General features: G+C 39.4%; 2 protein-coding genes across 2 annotated transcripts; both read left to right on the top strand.

Annotated features, from left to right (window-relative positions):
• Positions 1–3,127: 3,127 nt before the first annotated feature.
• Positions 3,128–11,590, top strand: LOC115673608 (uncharacterized). Its single transcript, XM_030595826.2, has 5 exons — positions 3,128–3,211; positions 3,497–3,565; positions 5,057–5,670; positions 10,050–10,225; positions 10,706–11,590. The coding sequence occupies exons 2-5, from the start codon at positions 3,547–3,549 to the stop codon at positions 11,190–11,192; spliced, it is 1,296 nt and encodes a 431-aa protein (XP_030451686.1). The 5' UTR covers positions 3,128–3,211; positions 3,497–3,546; the 3' UTR covers positions 11,193–11,590.
• A 2,634-nt stretch (positions 11,591–14,224) lies between these two features.
• On the top strand, positions 14,225–21,142 carry LOC115674960 (dihydropyrimidinase). The gene is made up of 13 exons (XM_030597499.2): positions 14,225–14,377; positions 14,641–14,805; positions 15,200–15,251; positions 16,354–16,623; positions 16,716–16,927; positions 18,447–18,567; positions 19,435–19,522; positions 19,624–19,702; positions 19,802–19,889; positions 19,984–20,024; positions 20,103–20,155; positions 20,247–20,403; positions 20,601–21,142. The coding sequence occupies exons 1-13, from the start codon at positions 14,276–14,278 to the stop codon at positions 20,790–20,792; spliced, it is 1,620 nt and encodes a 539-aa protein (XP_030453359.1). The 5' UTR covers positions 14,225–14,275; the 3' UTR covers positions 20,793–21,142.
• Positions 21,143–21,569: the final 427 nt, after the last annotated feature.

Below are 21,569 nucleotides of genomic sequence, written 5' to 3'. Positions count from 1 at the left end.
TTGCTTTAAATCCAGCCAGCAAGTCACGTGGATTTATTGCTAATGTGGAATAGTCAAGTTAGATAATCAATGGTTCTAAGTCAATTAGGGCCAGATTTTGGGATTTAAGTGAAAGTTGGTGCTTTTTTACGAGACAAAAAAAGTTGGGGCCATAATTGTCTATTGACCTAAAGTTTGTGCTTTTTTACGGGACAAAAAAAAGTTTGGGCCAAAATTATCCCTTGACCTAAAATTGGTGCTTTTTTACGGGACAAAAAAAAGTTCCGGCCAGAATTATCTCTAGAACTAAAGTTGGTGCTTTTTTTTGGAATTAACCCCTTATAAAAGGGGTGTTGTTACTTTGTGATTTTTCTCTACCTACCTTGGGCTGGCTCGAATCTCTTGCGGACTTGATTGGAAGCAGGGAAAGCCTTTAGTCTCGACTTCAAAACTCTTGGATACTTAAGTCCAAGGATAAGTATATTAGAAGTCCTAAAATTTATCGTGAAAGTGCAATCACATCCTAAAATTTGTTAAGTTTGTGCAATCAAGTCTTTTCATTAACTACGTCCAACCAGACAGACGGAAAACACTAACAAGTTGTGGACTTAATTGTACCAACTTGAGAAGTTTTAGAACTTGATTACAATTTTTGAAATTTTTAGGTTTCAATTGCATATTCGCGACAAGTTTTGGAACTCGATTGCACTTTTTAAAAGTTTTTAGACTCAAATGTACTTTATTGATAAGTTTTAAAACTTCCAGTGCACTTATCCTCTTAAGTCAATAAATTAACACGAATGAAAAGAGAAACGCGATAACCATGAGAGAGAATCCGCCTTGTGAGACAGCCAAAGAGGCAAAAAATGCGGACTTTACGTTTTAAAGCCGTTATCTTGTACTTTTCATACCCCTTCGGCATGCTCGCCAAGTAGGGTTGGTGAGATCAGAGTCGATATCCCGGACTTTTCTCCCATTCAATGCCTTAATTTTGGTAACATCACCATGTCCATTGTACGTAGGCACGGTTAAAAACATTTGGAAAAAGCTCGAAATTCCCAAAAAATTTAAGATATTGATTTATGAGCAAACGAAGATATAAGAAAAAGGCAATCGGTGGTTATTAAAGGAAATTGAGGGAGGGAGAAAATAATCACTCATATAAAAATTAACTTAATGATCTCAATCAAAATGATTATTCGAAATAAGAACCTCATTTTCGATGTTTTGACCATTGAATCTATACTACATTGAGCGATAACACTTGTGAGGTTTCAAATTTTTTAGGGCAATAAAGACCATGCCTCGCTTACTTTTCGAGGCAATAAATGTTTAATAATGATGTAAATTCGTGGGCACTCTTTATAAATTTGGACGAACACCCTCGTTTAATCTCATGGGTTTTGTGTTACAGGCAAGAAATGAGCATGCTTTTAAGGACAAAACAAGTTCGATTCTCACACCGGTTAATACAAAGCAATACCATATTAAGCCACCCGCTTTAAGTTTTGATTTTCATTTTATATGGTCCGTCAAATTGGAATGTTTTGTGTAGTTAGGAAAACTTACTAAAATGTTTCCCTCACCATAGGAAAAACCCTATTTTCTATAAATCTCACGTGACTCTTTGCGAGAACTTGATGTTTGCTGCATTTTCTTTGAGTGTCATTCCTTAAGTTATATCTTAGTGCATGTGTACATATCAAATTATCAATATTGAAAGCAGGACATGCACATTAAACTTCATTAAATTTTCGCATAAATTCTTCTGAATTTCGACCAAAGTAAAGAGCGCTCGTTATATTTCTCTTGAGAAAAATAAGTACAAATAGGGAAGGTTTGTACTTACGAAAGGGGTGTTGTTGATTCGTGTATTTTCTATGCCTGCCTTGGGCTGGCTCAATTCTCTCGTGGACTTGATTGGAAACAAGGACAGCCTCTACGCTCGGCTTCGGAACTCTCATATACTTTTAAGTCCAAGGATAATTATACTAAAAATTTTAAAACTTATCACGAAAGTGTAATTAAGTACTAATAATTTTAAAAAGTGCAATCAAGTCCTAAAACTTGTTAAGTTGGTGCATTCAACTCTTTCTATTAACTCCGTCCAACTAGAGAAACGGAAAATGTTAACAAGTTTTGGAATTTGATTGCACAAACTTAACAAGTTTCAAGACTTGATTAGGATTTGATTGCACTTTGTTAAAGTTTTAAGACTCAATTGCACCAACTTGACAAGTTTTAGAATTTGATTGCAGGTTTTACAAGTTTTAGGATTCAATTGCACTTTCGTGATAAGTTTAGAATTTCCAGTGCACTTATCCTCTTCAGCCAATAAATTAACACGAGTGAAAAGAGAAACGCGATAACCACAAGAGAGAATCTGCCTCGGGAGAGAGCCAAAGAGGCAGAAAATGCGGACTTTACGTTTAAAAGCCGTTATCTTGTACTTGTTATACCACCTCCGGCATGATCGCCAAGTGGAGTTGGCGAGATAAGAGTCGATATCACGGACTTTTCCCCCCATTCAATGCCTTAATTTCGGCAACGTCACCATGTACATTGATGCAGGCACGGCAGAAAAAAAACATTTCGGAGAAAAGCTCGAAATTCCTAAAAGATTCAAGATATCGATTTACGAGCAGATGAAGATATAAGAAAAAGGCGATCGGCCGAGGGAGGGAGAAAGGGGGATCGGACATAAGAAGTGGGTAGTAATCACTCATATCAAATTCAACCTGATGATCTCAATCAAAAATGATCATTCGAAACAAAGATTGCTTATAGGATGAAAAGATTAAAAAAAAAGGCAAAAACTAAAAAAGAGAAGAAAAGAGGAAGGACCCGCGCGTGGGGAACACGCGAAGGGGCGCGCGCGCGGGCCCTGCAAAAATCTCATCGTCCCAAAGTATCAGATATATAAAATAAAATAAAATAAAAACAAAAGCCAGTGACGTGGGGTCTACTCTTCCTCCTCCCCAAGTATATTAACATATTATTATTATTATTCTTTATCATTATTTTAATATTTTCCCCAATTTCTTCCGCTACAAACTAATAATTTTCCCTTCGTCTTCCTTAATTATTGTTATTTTTTTTTATTCATAATTTTCCTTTTTTTTAATATTTTTTTTTTGGGGGGGGTCTTTGCCTCCCTCTTGCTTCAACTATTCACATGATCACTGCATCCTCCTGCACCTCCCATCTCTCCAATCTCGCCATCGCGCACCATGTAAGCAAATCTTCAAGCTCTCGTTTTTTTTCTACTCCTTTTCCTTTTGTCGCGTAACTCTTGAATTCGATCTCGCTCCTCCGCACCCTGTTTTGCTGTTTCCTCGCTTCCTCCCCTTCCCCGCCCCCTTCCCCTCCCCCTTCCCGTAACGCCTCCACCCCCCGAGTAGTAGTAGAAAAGAAGTAACCTATGGACGGCGACGACCCTTTCTCATGCGTGTGCGCTTCTTCTTGTTGTTCTTGTTGTTGTTGTCGTGGGTTTGGTCCGGTTTCGGTCCGGTTTCAGGTGGGGCTCCGCGGAGGGAGATCTGATGCGCCTGGGTATCGGAGGTCCTGATGGCCCTCGAGAATAAAGGTGCGATCCCTCTCTCTCTCTCTCTCTCTCTCGCTCGCTCGCTCGCCCCGATCGCTCTTTCCCCTTGTTCTTGTTTCGCCTGTTCGTGGGCGTGTGCGGATTCTCTGTCGATTCGTGGGTATGGTTTTTGTTGTCGTTCTCGTTGTTCTGGTTCTTGGGTTTGTGCCGAAACCCGTGATTGGGGAATCTCCGGCGTTTAGAATTCGATTGATCTCGGGAGTGCGGTGGCTTTTGCGATTCTTGAATTTCTTTCGCGGTGCTGCGGGCGGCGATGGGCGTGTGCTTGGTTTGGTTTGGTTTGCTTTGCTTGCTGAATTTCTGGCTCTTCTGTGCTGTCCTCTGTGCCCTTTCTTCGAGAGTTGCGCGACTGCTGCGTGAAAGATATGGTTTTTGGGGCTCATTAATTGCAAGGTCGTGGTTTGTTGGATTTTCTACCAAAAGGTGCTGTGATTAAGGGCAACATAGAGAAATTAGTGGCCTGTAATCAAGATCTAGAAAAGCAATTAGGACGGGGGCAGTTTTGCAAATGTGACGGTTCCTGTGCTTCCAGAATTTGTTTGTGAAGATAATGGTGCAATCACGGTTTAAAGCTGTATCTTGATGTTCCCGAACGCATTGAGCACTCTTGTTTATATTGGAGTTAAATTGTGTGTCAGGCAGGAGATTGTGCTTCGTGAGTTGGTGAGCAACATAACTTTCTTTGTGAGAGGGAGGTTCTGGTTAGCTTAGAAAGCTACTTGCGGGAACATTATGACCCACGATAATCTCAATCTATTGGTAGCAGTATCTGTTTCTTTATCATTTGGCCAAGTAGGTGATTCATCTTCTTCTGGTGTACACGCTTGTCTAGATTCGGTGTTCACATGTCATTTTCCTATATGGTACTTCTTAAGGGAAAGAATGAGATACTTTTTCGGTGGAGAACTGCATCCATTGTTAGGTATAGACTGCATACTACTCTGGAGATGTAGGGTGAGTTTAGGAAACCTTTGCAAGCAGCTCTGGACTCCTAAATCCTTTGATTGAAAGTTTTGGTTTTTGGTAAAATTCTTCCGACTCTAAGAGCCCAAATCCTATTTTTTCAAAGCCCAAACCCAGAACAGTTACCCAGCTGCTTTCACTTAAAGTCCAAAGCTGTTATGCAAGGTTTTCCCAAACTCACACACGAAAGAATGCACTTAACAATTTGCTTCCTGATTTCGATTGTGCATACCATAGCTTGTAAATAGATTTTCCCTATGTCTGGTTTGAAGTTTTAACTCGACATGATTCCCATAGATGTGAAGCCTTTGCTTGTAATTGAACTATGACAGACATACATTTGCGGCTATACTCGCGACAAAGAAACCTCTCTCCTGCTATGTTTTTAGCTGTTGACTATGGTACAGATGACTTTTCAGTTTCCAATCGTTGCCTCAATTTTTGACTGGAATGAATAGGTTGTTGTCCATATTTTGGCGTAATGGCTAATTTGTGCTTTTCTTTTAGCAGGAAACATGCAAAAATATTGTGAGGCATCCACAGGATGCCTCCAAAATAATGTATTCCCTGGTAATTTGCATTACCAAGGGAATCGTATTCATGGATTATTTCAGAGAAAAGATGGAATAACTACCCATTCTGGAAGTGGTAATATGGACCCGAAAGAAAAATTCAGTCAGACGTCCTTTGCCCTTCCAGTTGAAGGTTATAGAAGTCCAATGCATCGCCAAGATTTTGAGACTTGGCCAGCTGTTCATCCTGAGTTTCAGAAGGCGCAACAGAACCGCTTACATGCACTTGAAGCCTGTCATTATCCCCTCAATTATGAGTTTGGTTTCCCTATTGACAACCGGTTTCAGTATGTACCCTTTAGGATGTCATCACAAAGTTATCCACCAGATGCTCGGTCCCAAGAGTTCCAGTATTTTGTGGTTATAGATTTCGAGGCTACATGTGACAGAGATAAGAATCCTCACCCCCAAGAGATCATTGAGTTCCCTTCTGTTTTAGTGAACAGCATGACAGGCGAAGTGGAAGACTGTTTTCAGATATATGTGCGTCCTACTTACAATCAACTTCTGAGTGATTTCTGCAAAGAGCTTACAGGCATCCAGCAGACCCAGGTACACAGTGGATCCAGCTGGCTCTATTTATATTCCTATGCGCCAATTGTTAATGTTTAGCTAGTTGATTACATGCTCGATTGCTGCGTTACTTTTCGTGTATGTATTATCTGATTTGTGAGGAATGGTCGGGACAGCTCAGTCTTGTTCATCTTGATTACAAGTTCTAGGGCTCATCACTTTGATCACCCAGGGAGACTGTTTAGGTTTATGCCGCCTTGGCCAGATATTTCATATCTTACATGAACAAACAATATGAGGAAGGTCTTTCAGATACACTAGGTGCTAGACATTTTTTTTAACGGTTTTTGTGCTTATGGAGTAGCACACTGACTTTGGATATTCATTTTGATCTCATTCACGAGTAGACATTTTTTGAAACTCAACATCAACATGGAGGTCAGAGGTTGGCTGGGCAATTTTGGTCTAGTAATAATTTCTTTATTTTTAAAGTTGTCTTGTTCGGGTTCAAGTTGGCATTCCTGAAGGATATCCTTATGTTGCCATTTTAAAAGATCTTTCCATCTATTCGTACAGATTGTTAGTTCATATAATACTCTAGTAGTGTTATTGTAATTACTACTGTTCTTGTTATCTTGACAAGGAAAAGAAAAATGAAAATAAGTCGGACTTTACCCTTGAAATGACAACTCCTTACATTTGTCGACCCTCCTTCCAAGAGACAATTCCTCAAATTCACCCTTTTGACAAATGACCGCTGATGGTATTACTTTGTAAAATGATCTGCTAATTTGTAACTAGGTAGAGGAAAATAACAGCCCTAGATTTTCCATTTGTTGTTTCGAATGTTCTAGTCCAAATAATTGTTACTTTGAGTTAATTCTGGGGAATCTTTGGCCTATATGGGATTGTCGATTAAAAGAAAAATGCTTGGCCAATTACAAGGGCATAACCCGACATAACAGAGTGAAGCTTCTATTTCATAGGGTAGGCAGCAGGCAGTGTGGTAAAAAGTGCGATGCTGTGACTTCTCTCTCCTGGGGAATCATGGTTAAGCATGTATCGCTAGGCGTGTGTTTTTGCACTGAGGCAATTAGGTGCAAAGCGCCAGGGCAATTGCGTTATCATTTCGACGGATTTCAGAAAATAATTTATCTTTCGAGAAGGCCCTTCTGTCAATTTGGTTGAAATATTCAGCCATAGTGTAGCAACAAAAAAAAAAAAAGAAAAAACTTTCAGGACCAAAACATTTTCTATACTATTGAAGCAGAAAGTTGAGGTAGTTTCTGAACTATTCAAGTTTGCGACGGTAGTTCGTCAAGTTCATTAGTATTCTCCTTGATTTGTTTTAACTTGGACATTAGAAAGGATCTAATCGAGAATTGCTTGCAATGAAAACTAAGAGCGAAAACAGCAGCATTTACTGGCATATCATCTATGATTGGATTTGTTTTAAGATAATTACTACTTATTTTCAGTTCCCATGCCTTGCTGTTGGGCATGTGCTTGTTTTTGCGCTTTTCAACTCTTGGGCATTTTGGGATCCCAATGCCTTACGTGTGCCTTTCGCCTTTGACTTCGATGGCTGCAGGCTTATTGGTCATCCATCCTAACCAAGCCCTTGTAGGATATTGGTCTTATCGAGTTAGATTGTCAAAAGGCTTCCTTGTCCGTGAAGTGTAATGCCTTTGCTGTATCTATAGGATTATTTCATAATGAAAGTGAAATATATGGGTTTGTAAGGATGGTATTGTTCAATAGCTGGTTTGATTAGTAACCAGAATCGCACCCCCCAAAAGAAGTAATCTCCTTCTATACCCTGATTACATCCTGAATCAAGTTGTGCGGGATGATGCTAATTTGGTTTTGATTTAGGGCAATGTCGATTGGAGATTTGACATAGGTAGAGAGGCCCTTACCCTTTTGTTCCGTGGAGTGCTAGACTCAAGGTTCACTTTCATAGGAAACTAGTGGATGGCCCCCGTTTGACGCGCTGGTTAATAATTATTAGTTGTTGGCTCAAATTTGTGCATAGATTTGCAAATTAGAAGTGATCATCACTTTATGTATGTTACCGATGAAAATGATAAATATGAGATGTCCTTATCTTATATGTTATCTGGGTGGGTGATTTTACAACATTCAAAATTTAATTGAACAACTTATGCATCTTGTGGTTTGTAATCTGAAATGATATCACCTTATCTGTTATCCCAGTGGATATTTTACAAAATTAAGAGAACTACTCATGTACCTATCTAGTAGGTTTTTCCTTGAGTTATTTTGTGGATGTATTTTTATTTTAATGATTCTCTCACACAAGCACATTGGCATTAATTGAGAACTTTTCAATTTCTACCCCCAATAAGGTAATCAAAACTATTACCCACATTTGTTTTCTATATTATAACAAATTATCTATCTTAACCAATGCATCACATACTAAGAAATTGCCTATGTGGGTTTCTCAAGTTGTAGCTCACATAAGTGTGCAACGCTGGAATTATGTACATTATGTCTTTTCAATTAAACAAAGACTGGATATATAGAGGTTTTTTTTTTGGTCGAATATATGTAGAGTTTAAAAGCTACTTTTTATTTTTACTTTGAACATATCGACAAACCTATATATAGTTCGTGTGCCTATAGTCCTTAATTTTGAAAAGTGTCAATTTGCTCAATTTAACCTTTCCTTTTGTTGATTCGACAAATTCTGAATGTAATTTATACCTTTTCAACATGTTTATGTTAATCTTCATCACAAACTTATATTGTAAGTGCATGTTAATTTTCAAGTTAAGGTAAAATTAGTCCTTAAAGCTTCAACATCGGTGTGATTTGGTCCTCTTAACTTTTATTTTGTTAAATCAAGTCCTCTAACTTTCTGGATTTGTGCGATTTGGTCCTCTAAGTTTTATTTTATCCAATCAAGTCCTCTTATTTTCTTTAATGTGCAAACAAATCCTTCGATCAGCCACTCTAACTACACTTTCAGATTAATTAATGACATGTTACTGCCTTTTTGACAAATAAATGACAGTGATGCTAATTTGGCGCCAAATGAACAGAAAACAAACAAGAAAACAAGAAAAAAGAAATCCTAGTTTGATAATATTAGTTATAATGGGTAAACAAAGCAATTGATTGCACAAATCAAGAAAGTTAGTAGATTTTATTGCACAAAACAAAACTTAGAGGATCAAATCGCTAAAATCCAGAAAGCTTGAAGACTTGATTGCACAACATAAAGGTAAAGGATCCAATTGCACAAATGCTAATTAATGGAACTTAACCCTAAAATTTCTAAATGCATTTCTATTATAGAGTAATTGACACAAGTTAAGGATCTTACTTGGTTATTACGTTCATATTTAAACTGCATAGAAGTTATTTATAAGCAGTAAACATTATTGTTTATTATTTGTTCTTATGATTAAGTGGGAAACGATTTAAAGTATGAATGGTTAAGATATCTCTATTTAGAATCAAGAAATCTATTCAGTCTATGTGCATTTGAATCTGATGCATCTTTTCTTAATTTTGTCATTAATATTTCTAGTGAGTTGTTTAGATATTATATATCCGATAACTTCATTCAGAGTAGGCAATTTCGTGCATGCTGGATTTAATATATATTGCATGTGTCTGGATGGGCTTTTGTCCCCAGACTTCTGACAATGAACATTTTACGTAACAGCTAGAAGCTCATCTCTACAAACGAAAATAAAATTGTATAGCTTTACTTGACTATACTTCTTTTTTCAAACTTTGAGGAAATCATATGGCGTAATCATTCAGTCTTTGGGTTGTCATGATTTTATCTGTGAAGAGACTCTCGTGTGCTTCTCTTTAGTTGTTTTGGGTATTTTGATTCTCTTGTGCATTAGTTGCTATTTATTTTAGTTTTCAGCCATTTTTCATCGTTTGAAAATCCCAAGAAGGGAGGTTTGTTATTTAGTAGGACTATCCCCAGCTGCAGCCAAGGCGTACGTGCATAAGATAGTTGTCTGTACTAAATTATTGTCTTGTCAAATTGAAGAACTGTCCATGGATTGACTTTCTGGCCAAGCGAAAGAGTCTTATTTGAACTGTATCGCACTAAACTAACATTTCCACTGCCATGATTATTGGAAAATCTTCTATCTTATATGGAATGAATCGCATCCTTTTATGTGTGACGATTTCTGTAGGGTTTAAGGAAAAGGGAGGGAGAGAGGCATAGAGAAACTGATGCCTTGAGCTCCTAAAACATAATTTAAAGCAGGCCAATAAATTTCCGCAAATTCAATAGAAAATGTGTGTTTCTGTTGCCTGTCTCCATGTTTGCATGCTCAAATGGCAGTGTACATGTCGGTGCGACTGTTATTGCTAGTCGTGGTTACAAAGCAAGATTGTATGACAAACCTTTATTGCTGCAGGTAGACAGAGGCGTTCTCTTAAGTGAAGCCCTACTGATGCATGATAAGTGGCTTGAAGAGAAGGGGATTAAACACACTAACTTTGCAGTGGTGACGTGGTCAAATTGGGACTGTAGGGTTATGTTGGAATCAGAGTGTCGGTTTAAGAAGATTAGGAAACCCCCATATTTCAATAGGTATGTGAGCATTGCATTTGAGAAAATATACTTTTGAAATTTGAAAATTTCTCTTGGTGCTTTTACTTGTAGAGACTAGAGAGTGTTCGGTGGCGTCCGCACTCAATTATTAATTTTTATTTTGTTTGCGTGGCAGTATTCATTAATAAAGCAGCGGTTTAAGGAAGATGTACTGCAGAATAGCGTATATGGTAGAAGCTTCTGTAGTTTCTTTTGATGGATTTCTTGTTTCCTCGCTTTTTTTTAACTGCACATGAATAAAAATAGGTTCGATTTTTGCAGTATCATCTGAATCACTGCTTATGGAGTTTGAACTGTCTTTGGAAGTTTGTTCTGTTTGTTACCTCACTAACTAGCTACACTAAAATTACACGAGAGCGCACTATTTAGCCATGAAAAGCTAGCTTCAGTGTTGCTGGATCAGTATATGGATATTGATTAGATGTTTTAGTTGACTATTGTCATTTTGAATTCTGCTAGATGGATAAACCTAAAAGTTCCCTTCCATGAAGTATTTGGCGGTGTTAGATGCAACTTAAAGGAAGCTGTCCAGCTAGCGGGCCTGGTCTGGGAGGGCCGTGCACACTGTGGGCTAGACGACGCCAAAAACACCGCCCGCCTTCTTACCCATCTTATGCACCGGGGATTCAAGTTCACCATAACCAACACGCTGATGTGGGCGTCCGCTGAATGTCCTCTGGCGATGCGGCAGTTCCTGGACAGCCGCTCAAGCCCGATCCCGCAGTCGCCGAAAGTGAAGCAACCTCTGATGCCATTGATACATTTCCAACCGGTCCAAACTGACCCCGCGAAAGACCACCACAATTACTGCTACTGCGGGGTGAAAAGTAACAGGCGCATGGTCCGGAAGCCAGGACCGAAGCATGGGAGCTTCTTCTTCGGGTGCGGTAATTGGACCTCCGCAAGAGGGGCTCTTTGCCCTTACTTTGAATGGGCTACTCCCTAAGTTGAAAGGAGGGGATTCTATCCCTCAGAAGCAGAATCGGAAGATAGTCGACAATTCTGGGAGAAAAAAAAAGAACAAAAAGAGACGGGCGGTCTCCTGTGAAAGCAAGTGTACCTTCAACGGTCGCAAGAGGTAACTTTTTACCTTTCACCACAAATAGTCGGGCCTCCACTAGGCGACCTTTTAAAGAAGTCTAGGGATTACCTTGTATAGTTGGGACTTCTTTCGATAGAGGAGGGGGAGGAGGAGGGTATTCAGAAAATGCTTCGCATAGGAGAGCGGTTCTTACGTGCAGGGACACGATTTTTAATTATTATGAATAACCAGTGATAAGGTAACGAACTTCATTTATCGTGTTTGGATGGAGATGATTATTGATTCGTGATTGCGTTGTGTCATCATCGCGTGCATGCTCTTTCTTGTCGGGATTGTGCAATGCAGGTCTGTACAGTATCTGTGGCATTATCATATTAAACCAAACTGGAACGACGTATATTCTGGTGCATGAGTGATGACTCAAGGTGCTGTTTTCTCCTGCAGTTCGAGTTACTATGGTTTTCCTTCAACTTTTTATACGATGATTGCACCTAAGTTCCAAAATTTTCAAGAGAAAGATTCAATCTTTTACCTCGTAAATTATGTATGGAAAGGAGTCGCAATTATTCGTCGTGCCAGGAAGAAATTATTATTTTGGGTGGCATTTGATTCATGCGGTTTTAGATATTGTTCATGGAAGCACGTTGGTGCTTTGCTTCGGCTCGCGTTCGTCGGTATCGAGTGAATTTAAGTTCGATGAGAAGGACTTTGAGCCTTCTGAGTCCCTCCCTCTTTACTCGGAATGTGTTAATCTTGTCATTTCAGAGTAGGATGTTTACATTTCGCGTCGGATTCTTGTTTCTCTCGAGAAAATCGTGTCGTGCCATGTCGAGAATCAACGCTCCGAACAACGAGCGTTGCTCCGATCCTTAACCGTTCGAATCCAAAAATCTCTCCCTTTCTCTTCGGATTTGCAACATTCGATACCCTCGAATCATTCAACTCAAATCCGTTTTAATGGCTCTTTTCATAAGAGGTCTTCTTATGTTCTATTAAATTCTCGTCACCGTTCAAAACCAGTAAATTCAATTAGCCTTTTTTTGGGCGAATTCCAAGTTTTAGAGGTATTGACAATCGAAAGGGGTAGTCTACTAACCTTTCGAAAAAAAAATTTGTTGCTTCTAGAAACAACGAAATCTGCTATGCCTTTATTTACAAAATCTTATATTAGATACCTTACGAGAATTGATCCGACGTATGCGAGCCCCTCGAATGTCAACATACTTGAAACTCACGACTTAAAAACACATGCATAACTAAAATCAAACTCTGGCGCCAGATTTTCCAAGTCGTTGAAATGGACGGGGGAGGAAGGACAACGGTGGGGCCCAGCCAAATGTCAATTTCGGACAAGAAAGTCAAATTAAAATAATCTCTCGTCCAAAAAAAAATCAATTTCATTGTCCACCTGTATCCTTATCCCCAGCTCCAAGGGAAAAAAAAAATCAACAACTACGACAAAAAGCCAAAAAAAAAAATACCAACTTTAACTCGAATCCGTGGAAACTGACGTGTTGCTCGAAATCATTGATTTGGGCAGCATAAACTTCGGCATTATTCTTTCGACTTGGAGATGCTTATCTTTTCGTTGCAACAGACGGGGTCCTTGATTCGTGAAATTAAAATATGGCATCGTTTGCCGTCGGCCACATTCTTACATCAATTAACCCGGATAAAAAAAAGAAAAACTTAAACGCGGGTATTTTTCTGTGTCACTCAGAAAAGTTCATGAATTTTTCGGACCGTTTGGAAACGTAGAGACATAACTATATTCATCACTTGTATCACAAGACTAATTAATTACAGCATCAATTGCCAAGACTTCTTCCTTTTGTCATTTCAGGCGCGGGAGGCTACTATATATCTGCCTACCCGGAGATAGCCAATCGAAGTTGACGTGGTATTTACCTTTACCATCCAAAAAACACCCTAAGTTCCCTCTAAATATTTTTCTTCTCTAGAGAGGGGAAATACGGAGAGAACTTATGAGGAGGGCTTCCAATATTTCCCTATCTCTTTTTGAGTCTTTTAAGGTCTTGTTCGGGATCTAAATATGCTAGGATATTAAGATTTTTTTTTCAAAAGGGAAAAAACCACCAAAAACCCCAAACTTTGCCATCTGTGACACATTTACCCCGAACTTTTTTTTGTGACACCAAAAACTCCGAACTTTGCTTTTTGTGACACATTTACCCAAATGTATTTAGTCCATGGGCATTTTCGTCTTTTTTGCTTTTTCTTTTTTTTTCTTTTTTTTTTCCTTTCCCGCGAGGGGGCCTCGCCGGCGGCCTCGGCCAGCCGGATCCGGCGAGGGGGCCCTCGCCGGCGCCGAGCGAGGGCGGCCCTCGCCAGATCAGGCGAGGGCGGCCCTTGCCGGCGTCGGGCGAGGTTCGCCCTCGCACGGGCGAGCGAGGGCGGCCCTCGCCGACTCGAGCGAGGTCGACCTCACGGAAGGAAAAAAAAAAAAAAAAAAAAAAAAAAAAAAAGAAAAGACGAAAATGCCCATGGACTAAATACATAGTAAATGTGCACAAAAAGAAAGTTCGGGTTTTGGTGTCACGAAAAAAGTTCGGATAAATGCCATGCGATAGAAAGCTGTGCTTTTTGTTTTCCTTTTCAAAAATATAAAAGTTATTGATATTTTCGTGATTAATCGGACTAAAGCAGTCGCCCAGTCTGTCGCGCGACACTCGCATAGAAAAAATCGAAGGGACGAATCGCGACCGTCAAATCATCATCGCATGGAGAGGGGCCCCCCCCACGTTCTCCGCGCCGTCGATGAACGAATCCGGTCAACGGGGTCAGACGATCCGGACGGCGCGCGATGCGGGTGGAGCACGGCAGATGGGGTGCGCGAGCCCGCACCGTAGAGCTGCTCGTCGCTCCTAAAACTCCCCTGCTTCTTGAGCTCTGTTTTCACTGCCAGTCGCAGGTTCGTAGTCGTTGTCCAAAGCCCACAGAGCAGCAGCAGCAGCAGCAGCAGATCCATGGAGTCGCGACTCGCCGTCAACCTCTCGCCCGCGCTCCTTCTTCTTCTTCTCCTCCATCTGTCGATCTTCGTCTCGCCTGCCGCGTCGGAGTTTGGCCAGGTACTGTTCTTCCCCCGTTCGTCGCCTCGTTCCGATCACTGCCCGACTCTGTTTTTCGTCGTCGGCTCGCGTGAGCTGAGAAAAAGGAATCGACTTTCGCTCCCGTTATGGTTCCCGCGGCCGTGTCGGATGGTTTCCGTCTTTTGGGCATGTTGTGATCCGGATGGAAATGTTTTGATTCGTCTGCGCGCGCTCTCGCGCGTGGTCAACGGAGTGGGATTCTTGCGTCCTTCTTTACGTGGATAGTGTGTTCCGCGGTGCAGTCTTGTGATGCTGGGGTCGGGTATGGAGAGCCCGCGTGCGGGGCTTCGGAGGGCTCGTCGAAGATTTTGATCAAGGGGGGGACCGTGGTCAACGCTCATCATCAGGAGGTTGCTGATGTTTATGTGGAGGACGGGAAGATCGTTGCTGTGAAGCCTAATATCAAGGTGATTTTTTCCGTCTCTGTTGATTGATGTTGATCCTGAAATAGGAAGAGTGATGTTCAGTTTATTGTTTCTGTAGTTGGTGGGTTGGTGCGTACTGTTGAAAAATTGAAGAGTTTGGGGGAAGGGTGTTTGGTCATGTTACTGGGGGCGACGTTTTTGCAGATCATAGTGAAACGCCTTTGTACTTCTGCGTGAACTGAGTCACGATAGTCTGGATAAAATAGCCAGCAGACATTTGTTAAGTATTGTCACATTTTTCAAGTATTCAAAGATGGCTAACTTTTCTCCTCCAATGATTTGGAAGTTGAATTTCTCCTTCTTTCTTGATATCCATGGAAGAATTTCATGCAATTTGGAGTTCGATGGATCTAATTTCTGAAATTTCCATGAGCAGGTAGGTGATGATGTCACCGTGCTCGATGCTACTGGTAAATATGTCATGCCAGGTATAGCTCACTGTGTGTCTACTTTGCTCTTATACATAATTTGTTTGTAGAAACTTTTTCATTCTTTTGAGCATTATATGTGTATCTTTTTGTTTTGCAAATGCCTGAACTTTACAATTTGGACCCTCCGAAACCCCGCACATGGTATTGGAGTTAGGGGTTTCGAGCTTGATGTTTTCAATCCCTCAAACTTTCCTTACGCAGTTTATGGTTTTCTTATTTTTACATCACAATTCTCTCTCAAATATTCTTGCTTTCACCCATATCAAGCTCACAAACTAATGGTTTTCCTCTCATCTCGCTACCATTTTTTGTGAGGGAGAGTGTTAGGACTTTGAATATATATCATGTCATTCTCTAACAGTTTAAGTTTCCATCACAAATAGTTCGCTCAACTTCAACATGTCCATTATATTTGAACTCCAGAAAAAAGGCATGGCCTTAAGAATATGGACCATTCATTTAGTTTGTCATTGCACCGCACCCATGATGACCTGGTTCTGCTTGCAAAAACTTTCTTAGTTTCTTGGAGTGGGCACTGGTTCTGACGCCAAAGTACCTGGAATAATCTAGCGAGCTGTTCAGTCAATGTCTATCTGTTCAATCTGCTAGGACAATCACTATCTAGGTTGGTCTACCACATGGCTATATGCTTAAAAAATTTGAAGAAGGTATATGACAGCAGTAGTAGAGTTCCCAAAAATCTACGGTAAATAGTGTTTCCTCCATGACGGTTAAACACTTCTCCTATATAGGCCTAACAGTTTCCTTGAATGGTGATCTTTCATGTTGATTGCAAACAATATCTTTAATAATTAAGTTTATCAAATGCCCCTTATCTTTGGCTTCAAACGTTGGTCAATTTATGGCCTTTCCTTAAAATTTATGGATGTGCACTCTCACACGCACTCACCAACTCGGATTTTTTATTTTTCATCCTCAAAAGTCTGTGTTCATATCTTAGTCAATGAATTTTGCATTGTAGCTTTTCAATTGCTGTTTCATCGGCAGTTAGTAGTACCGGTCCAATTGTATATTTTGGCATAAATATGAGATTGGAACAATTCAATCAGAATGGTTAACTCCCATACAATCTTGTCAGGAGGAATTGATCCGCACACTCATCTTGCTTTTGAGTTTATGGGGACTCAAACATTGGATGACTTCTTCACTGGTCAGGCTGCAGCATTAGCTGGTGGAACAACAATGCACATTGACTTTGTAATACCAGTCAAAGGGAGCTTAATTGCAGGCATTGAAGCATATGAGAAGAAAGCAATGATATCCTGTATGGACTATGGTTTTCACATGGCAATCACAAAGTGGGATGACGATGTATCTAGAGAGATGGAAGTTATGGTTAATGAGAAAGGTGAGCAGTGGCTGCTGGTGCTGCATGCACATGGTTCTTGACGAGCCCCCTTGGAAGTTATATGTTCTTTTAACTCTTCTGAGTAATTGCAGGTATCAACTCTTTCAAGTTCTTCATGGCCTACAAGGGGGCTCTCATGATAAATGACGAGCTTCTATTACAAGGATTCAAGAGGTGCAAGTCTCTTGGTGCATTGGCAATGGTCCACGCAGAAAATGGCGATGCTGTTGTTGAAGGTCAGAATAGAATGATCGAACTTGGTATTACTGGACCAGAAGGGCATGCCCTCTCAAGGCCTGCAGTGGTAAATGCTAGCATCTGTTTTCTGTTGAATGTACCGAGAGAATTTTTTTTACCGCATCAACACATTCTTTTCCGATTTCTTTTTGGGTGTGGCTGCTTCTATAAGCAAAAAATTAAATCATGATATAAATTTTTCAAAGTCAGATTAAAGTTGTCCTTGCAAGTAGACTAAGGTTGCGTTTGGTAGCCAGGATAAAATTCAGGATAAGATAACATTTATCCTATCCTGTGTTTGGTTCCTACTCAAGATAGGATAAAGCCGGATATAAGGGGGATATAGCATGGATAAAATTATCCCAGGGGGAGGTGAGATAAAAGTGGATAGGATTTCTCATGTTTATGGTATAAAAGCTATTTTTCTCGAATCAAACTTTTTAAATAATAAAAATAAATTAATATTGTAATATTGAAAAGATAATTTAGAATAACAAAAAAATAATTTTCGTTTTTATATATTCCTATATTATTTATATAATTGAATTTCTTTCTACTTTATAATATATATTTAATATCTATATTATTACATATTTTAGGTATAATAGTATAGTTTATAAGTCGATAAAATTTTTATAAAGGATTGATGGAAGGGAATAAAAAAAATAAAAAAAATAATAAAAAGAGATGGAAAAAAAATTTTGAGTAAGTAAAAATGAGGTAGAATAACCCAGATTTTAATAAACAAATTCAAATTTGAAAAGAATCTTTCTAATTCTCGAAACTCCTTTATAATTTTATGGTTCATGTCGAAGTTTCACAAAAGTAGCGAAGGAGTCCAAATACTATACTTTTCATAATCACAAAAGTGAATGATCATAGTTTTATTCTCTTACTAGATTTGATAGTGAATTATGAGAGATTTTTACAATATCCGTTTGTGTATTTTCAGATTCATTTATATTGATATGTCGCAAAATAACAAACAATGGACGTGATAAAATATGAAAATATCCGGCTTTATTACTGCGATTCACCAAACAGTGGATAGGATATGGCAAAATCCTTGAATTTCATATCCTATCCTATCCAATCCTACCCTGACTAGAAATCTAGACGATCAAACACAGCCTAATGGTATTTAATTTCCAGTTCATCCTGGACACTGGTATTTTTTACCTGTATTTCTTTTATAATCGTTAATGTCTTTCCTTCAGATTCTCAATTAATTTTTATTTGCAGGAGCCCTGTTTATCTCTGTACCTATGACTCCAGCTTTTGAGTTTGCATTCGAGTGTTTGACTTAACTAGTCATGTCTTATGGGATACATGGTGCAGCAAATTGTTCTCCTATCCTTTTCTTTGCATGCTGCTTATACTTCAAGTTCTTCTCTAATAAAGAAGAGGGATGTCATACGTTTGTAAAAATCAGTATGGAGTATGGGGAATTGTCTGATCTTCCAGATGTGATGGAATCTTCTTAAATCTAGTCCTATATCGCGCTTGCATATGTAAAATGAACAAAGTGTCGCGCTTTGGAACAAGATATTTCACTCAATGTATTTTTTCATCCTTTCTACATGCAGCTTGAAGGAGAGGCAACTGCTCGTGCTATTCGTTTGGCTGCTTTTGTGAACACACCTCTTTACGTAGTTCATGTAATGAGCATTGATGCCATGGAAGAAATAGCAAAAGCTCGTCAGTCAGGTAATTAATAATTTTTAGCACCACAATACTGTGCAGCAATGTCATTTCCTCTTTCTCCAAGACACAGTAATCTGATGTTTCATCAATAGCTTTTTTCTTCATTAAAACTGTGATACGTTAGTACGTATGGTTGGGTGACATAATATGATGGTTTACCAAACAATCATTATGCCAATATTTCTCCCGATGTTATCCAAGTTCTTAATTTTTGTATTATCTGGGAGATTCAATTTAAGCAATTGAGCTATGCCCTCTTTCTGGAGACATCCCTCGAAGATCTTAAAGAGTTTATAGAGGAAGTAGTTCCACATTCCTCTTTACTGTATCGATGTTTGTCTTTGCTTCCCATTCCTTCCTGTTTCCGTGTTGCACACAAGGGATGAAAGTTTGTTTCTTCTGTATACATTACTGTCCTCAGCGGACTTCCAAGAGCACTGAATTGGCAAGATAGGCATTGTTGATCATAATACAGGGTCACCTAATTGTTGAACTTCTTTTTGATTGCCCACATTTTTTGTGGTTCTCTTTCCATGATTTGAGGTGAAACATTTATCCCTACTTTTTGAAATCTGAACATCTCCATTTAATAAAGAAGATAAGGTGCTAGTGCACAGATTAAGATGCGTGAAAGAGATGAGTAAACGTTTCTCTCGAATATTACTCAGAAAAAAGTTTTCCTTCAATATATTTTCAGTCCTCTGTTTCTTTTTTCTTTTTACAACACTTCATAAACTCTTCAAATGTTTTCTCACCCTACCTGAAAATGAAATCACCTGATTTTTTTTTTCTCAAACTAATCTGTCACTTCTTAACCTTGATGAACTGTGTAGTCTACTATGGGAGTCATAGGATATTTGTAAACTGCAGGGCAGAGGGTTATTGGAGAGCCAGTGGTTGCTGGATTGGTCCTGGATGATTCTAAGCTTTGGGATCCCGATTTCATCACTGCTGCAAAGCAAGTTTCCTTTCTTTCACTTTATATGCTTGGTTGTTCTTTTCGGCACGTATTTGCCTGTTATCTAGCCATATCATTGAATGATGCTCTTTACATTTTAGATATGTTATGAGCCCACCGATTAGAGCGGCAGGGCATGACAAAGCTCTTCAAGCAGCTCTTTCCACAGGAATCCTGCAGGTTACACTCTTAATTGGAAAGAGGTTTTCAAGATATTTATGTGGGGATAAGGCACAAAATATTTTCTGATCTTTGGATTTGTTTTTGACAAATATTCAGCTCGTAGGGACTGATCATTGTGCCTTCAATTCTACACAAAAATCTCTAGGAATCGATGATTTTCGAAATATCCCAAATGGCGTCAATGGTAATCATCAGAAGTCTTCTCCCTTAAGTTCGTTCAAGCTTGTCCAGTAAGCTGTTGTTCTGTCTCACATCTCAATTTGGTATTTTTTTTGGAGGTATTGAGGAGAGGATGCATCTTGTCTGGGATACAATGGTGGTAAGCAGCAATTGCCAACTGCCTCCTTTACTCATTCTTGAACCTTTTCAACAAATAGACTGTTTATGATGGTTGTAGGAATCTGGAAAAATTTCTGTCTCTGATTACGTTCAGATAACAAGCACTGAATGGTATGTTTTTATTCTCCTGTTTAAAATCATGGACAAATTCAGACATGTCGATGGCTATCTGAGACGTATATTGTCCTTGTAACATGAACAGCGCTAGGATCTTCAATATATACCCCAGAAAGGGAGCGATTTTTGTGGGGTCTGATGCCGATATAATCATTCTCAATCCCAATTCAAGCTTCGAAATTAGTGCAAGGAGCCACCACTCTAGATTAGATACAAATGTCTTTGAGGGAAAGAGAGGGAAAGTAAGTATTCTCTTTGTTGCGATCTCTCTCCATTCACTGCTATCTTAAGTCTTTTTGTGTGCCCTTTTTCTCCTTCTGCCCATATCTGCTGTATATTGGCATCCTGAATCCTGCAATTGTAGTTGAGTTTATCTTCATGGCATCTAAACCTTGTTAGACCATGTATGAGTGTAACCTTGCGCTATTATTTTTTCTAGGGAAAGGTTGAAGTTACCATTGCAGGAGGAAGGATTGTTTGGATTAATGGTGAACTCAAGGTTGCTCCTGGCTCAGGCAAGTATGTGAAAATGCCACCTTTCAGTTATCTTTTCCAGGGAATGGACAAGGCAGATGCTGCGCATCTCTCATCCCTTCGAGCTCCAGTAAAGAGACAAATATCTACAGCGTAACTTGCTACTACTTCTTGGGCAATCTATGGAGAGAGACTCCATATAAGGTGTTGTTGACTGAAGCTGCTTAGTTGTCATCAGACTCGATGCCTCAAGCAAGTACTCAACCAAAAAGTTACGGGAAGGATGGAACAAAAAAACGGGCGCGAGACATGACTTGTATCAATAGATGGTACCATTTCGTAGGCTTTTCTGTAAATAGTTGAAGGATGATGTGTTCCGATAAAGCAATAAAGGCCACGATGCGAATGGATCTCTGACTAATTAGCCGCTTTTCTTCGAAATATGTTTAAGATGTAAGCAATGTAATGGTACAATAATTGTATGTATATGCGGTGAACTTTCTATGAGGTCCCTGTCTCCATGGATGCACTCACTGATCAGAGCTAAGGTGTCCGGTGTTATCTGTTAAGGGCCTACTTGGTATGACAGAGCACCATAAGAAATTGCTCTCTTTACAAGGGCTTCTTGCCATCTGCAAGGCCTGTTTGGCAGGTCTTCCGCAGACTTTTGGATTCATTGGTGAAACAGGGGATATTATACATGAGCCGAGCCCGGTATATGTACTGAATTGAATTTGGAACCGTATGAAAATGGTGGGTCTCATGTGGGCCTCATGCGAGCCGAGGGCCCAGATTCAATTGAGTACGTGTATCGGATTCATTTAATAATTTCCCCTTGGTCAAATCTTACTCTCAGCCACATAGTAACTACCATAGGAAAGGGAAAAGCGCATGAATCGCATCTCTTGATTAATCATGACATCTAGGAAAAAAT

This window comes from Syzygium oleosum, unplaced genomic scaffold (assembly GCF_021117445.2).
Source record: "Syzygium oleosum isolate NSW1041296 unplaced genomic scaffold, Sole_v2.1 Sole_v2.07, whole genome shotgun sequence".
In the NCBI taxonomy this organism is placed as follows: domain Eukaryota; kingdom Viridiplantae; phylum Streptophyta; class Magnoliopsida; order Myrtales; family Myrtaceae; genus Syzygium; species Syzygium oleosum.
The sequence above is the reverse complement of the archived record's forward strand: the minus strand, read 5'-3'. Positions and strand labels throughout refer to the sequence as shown.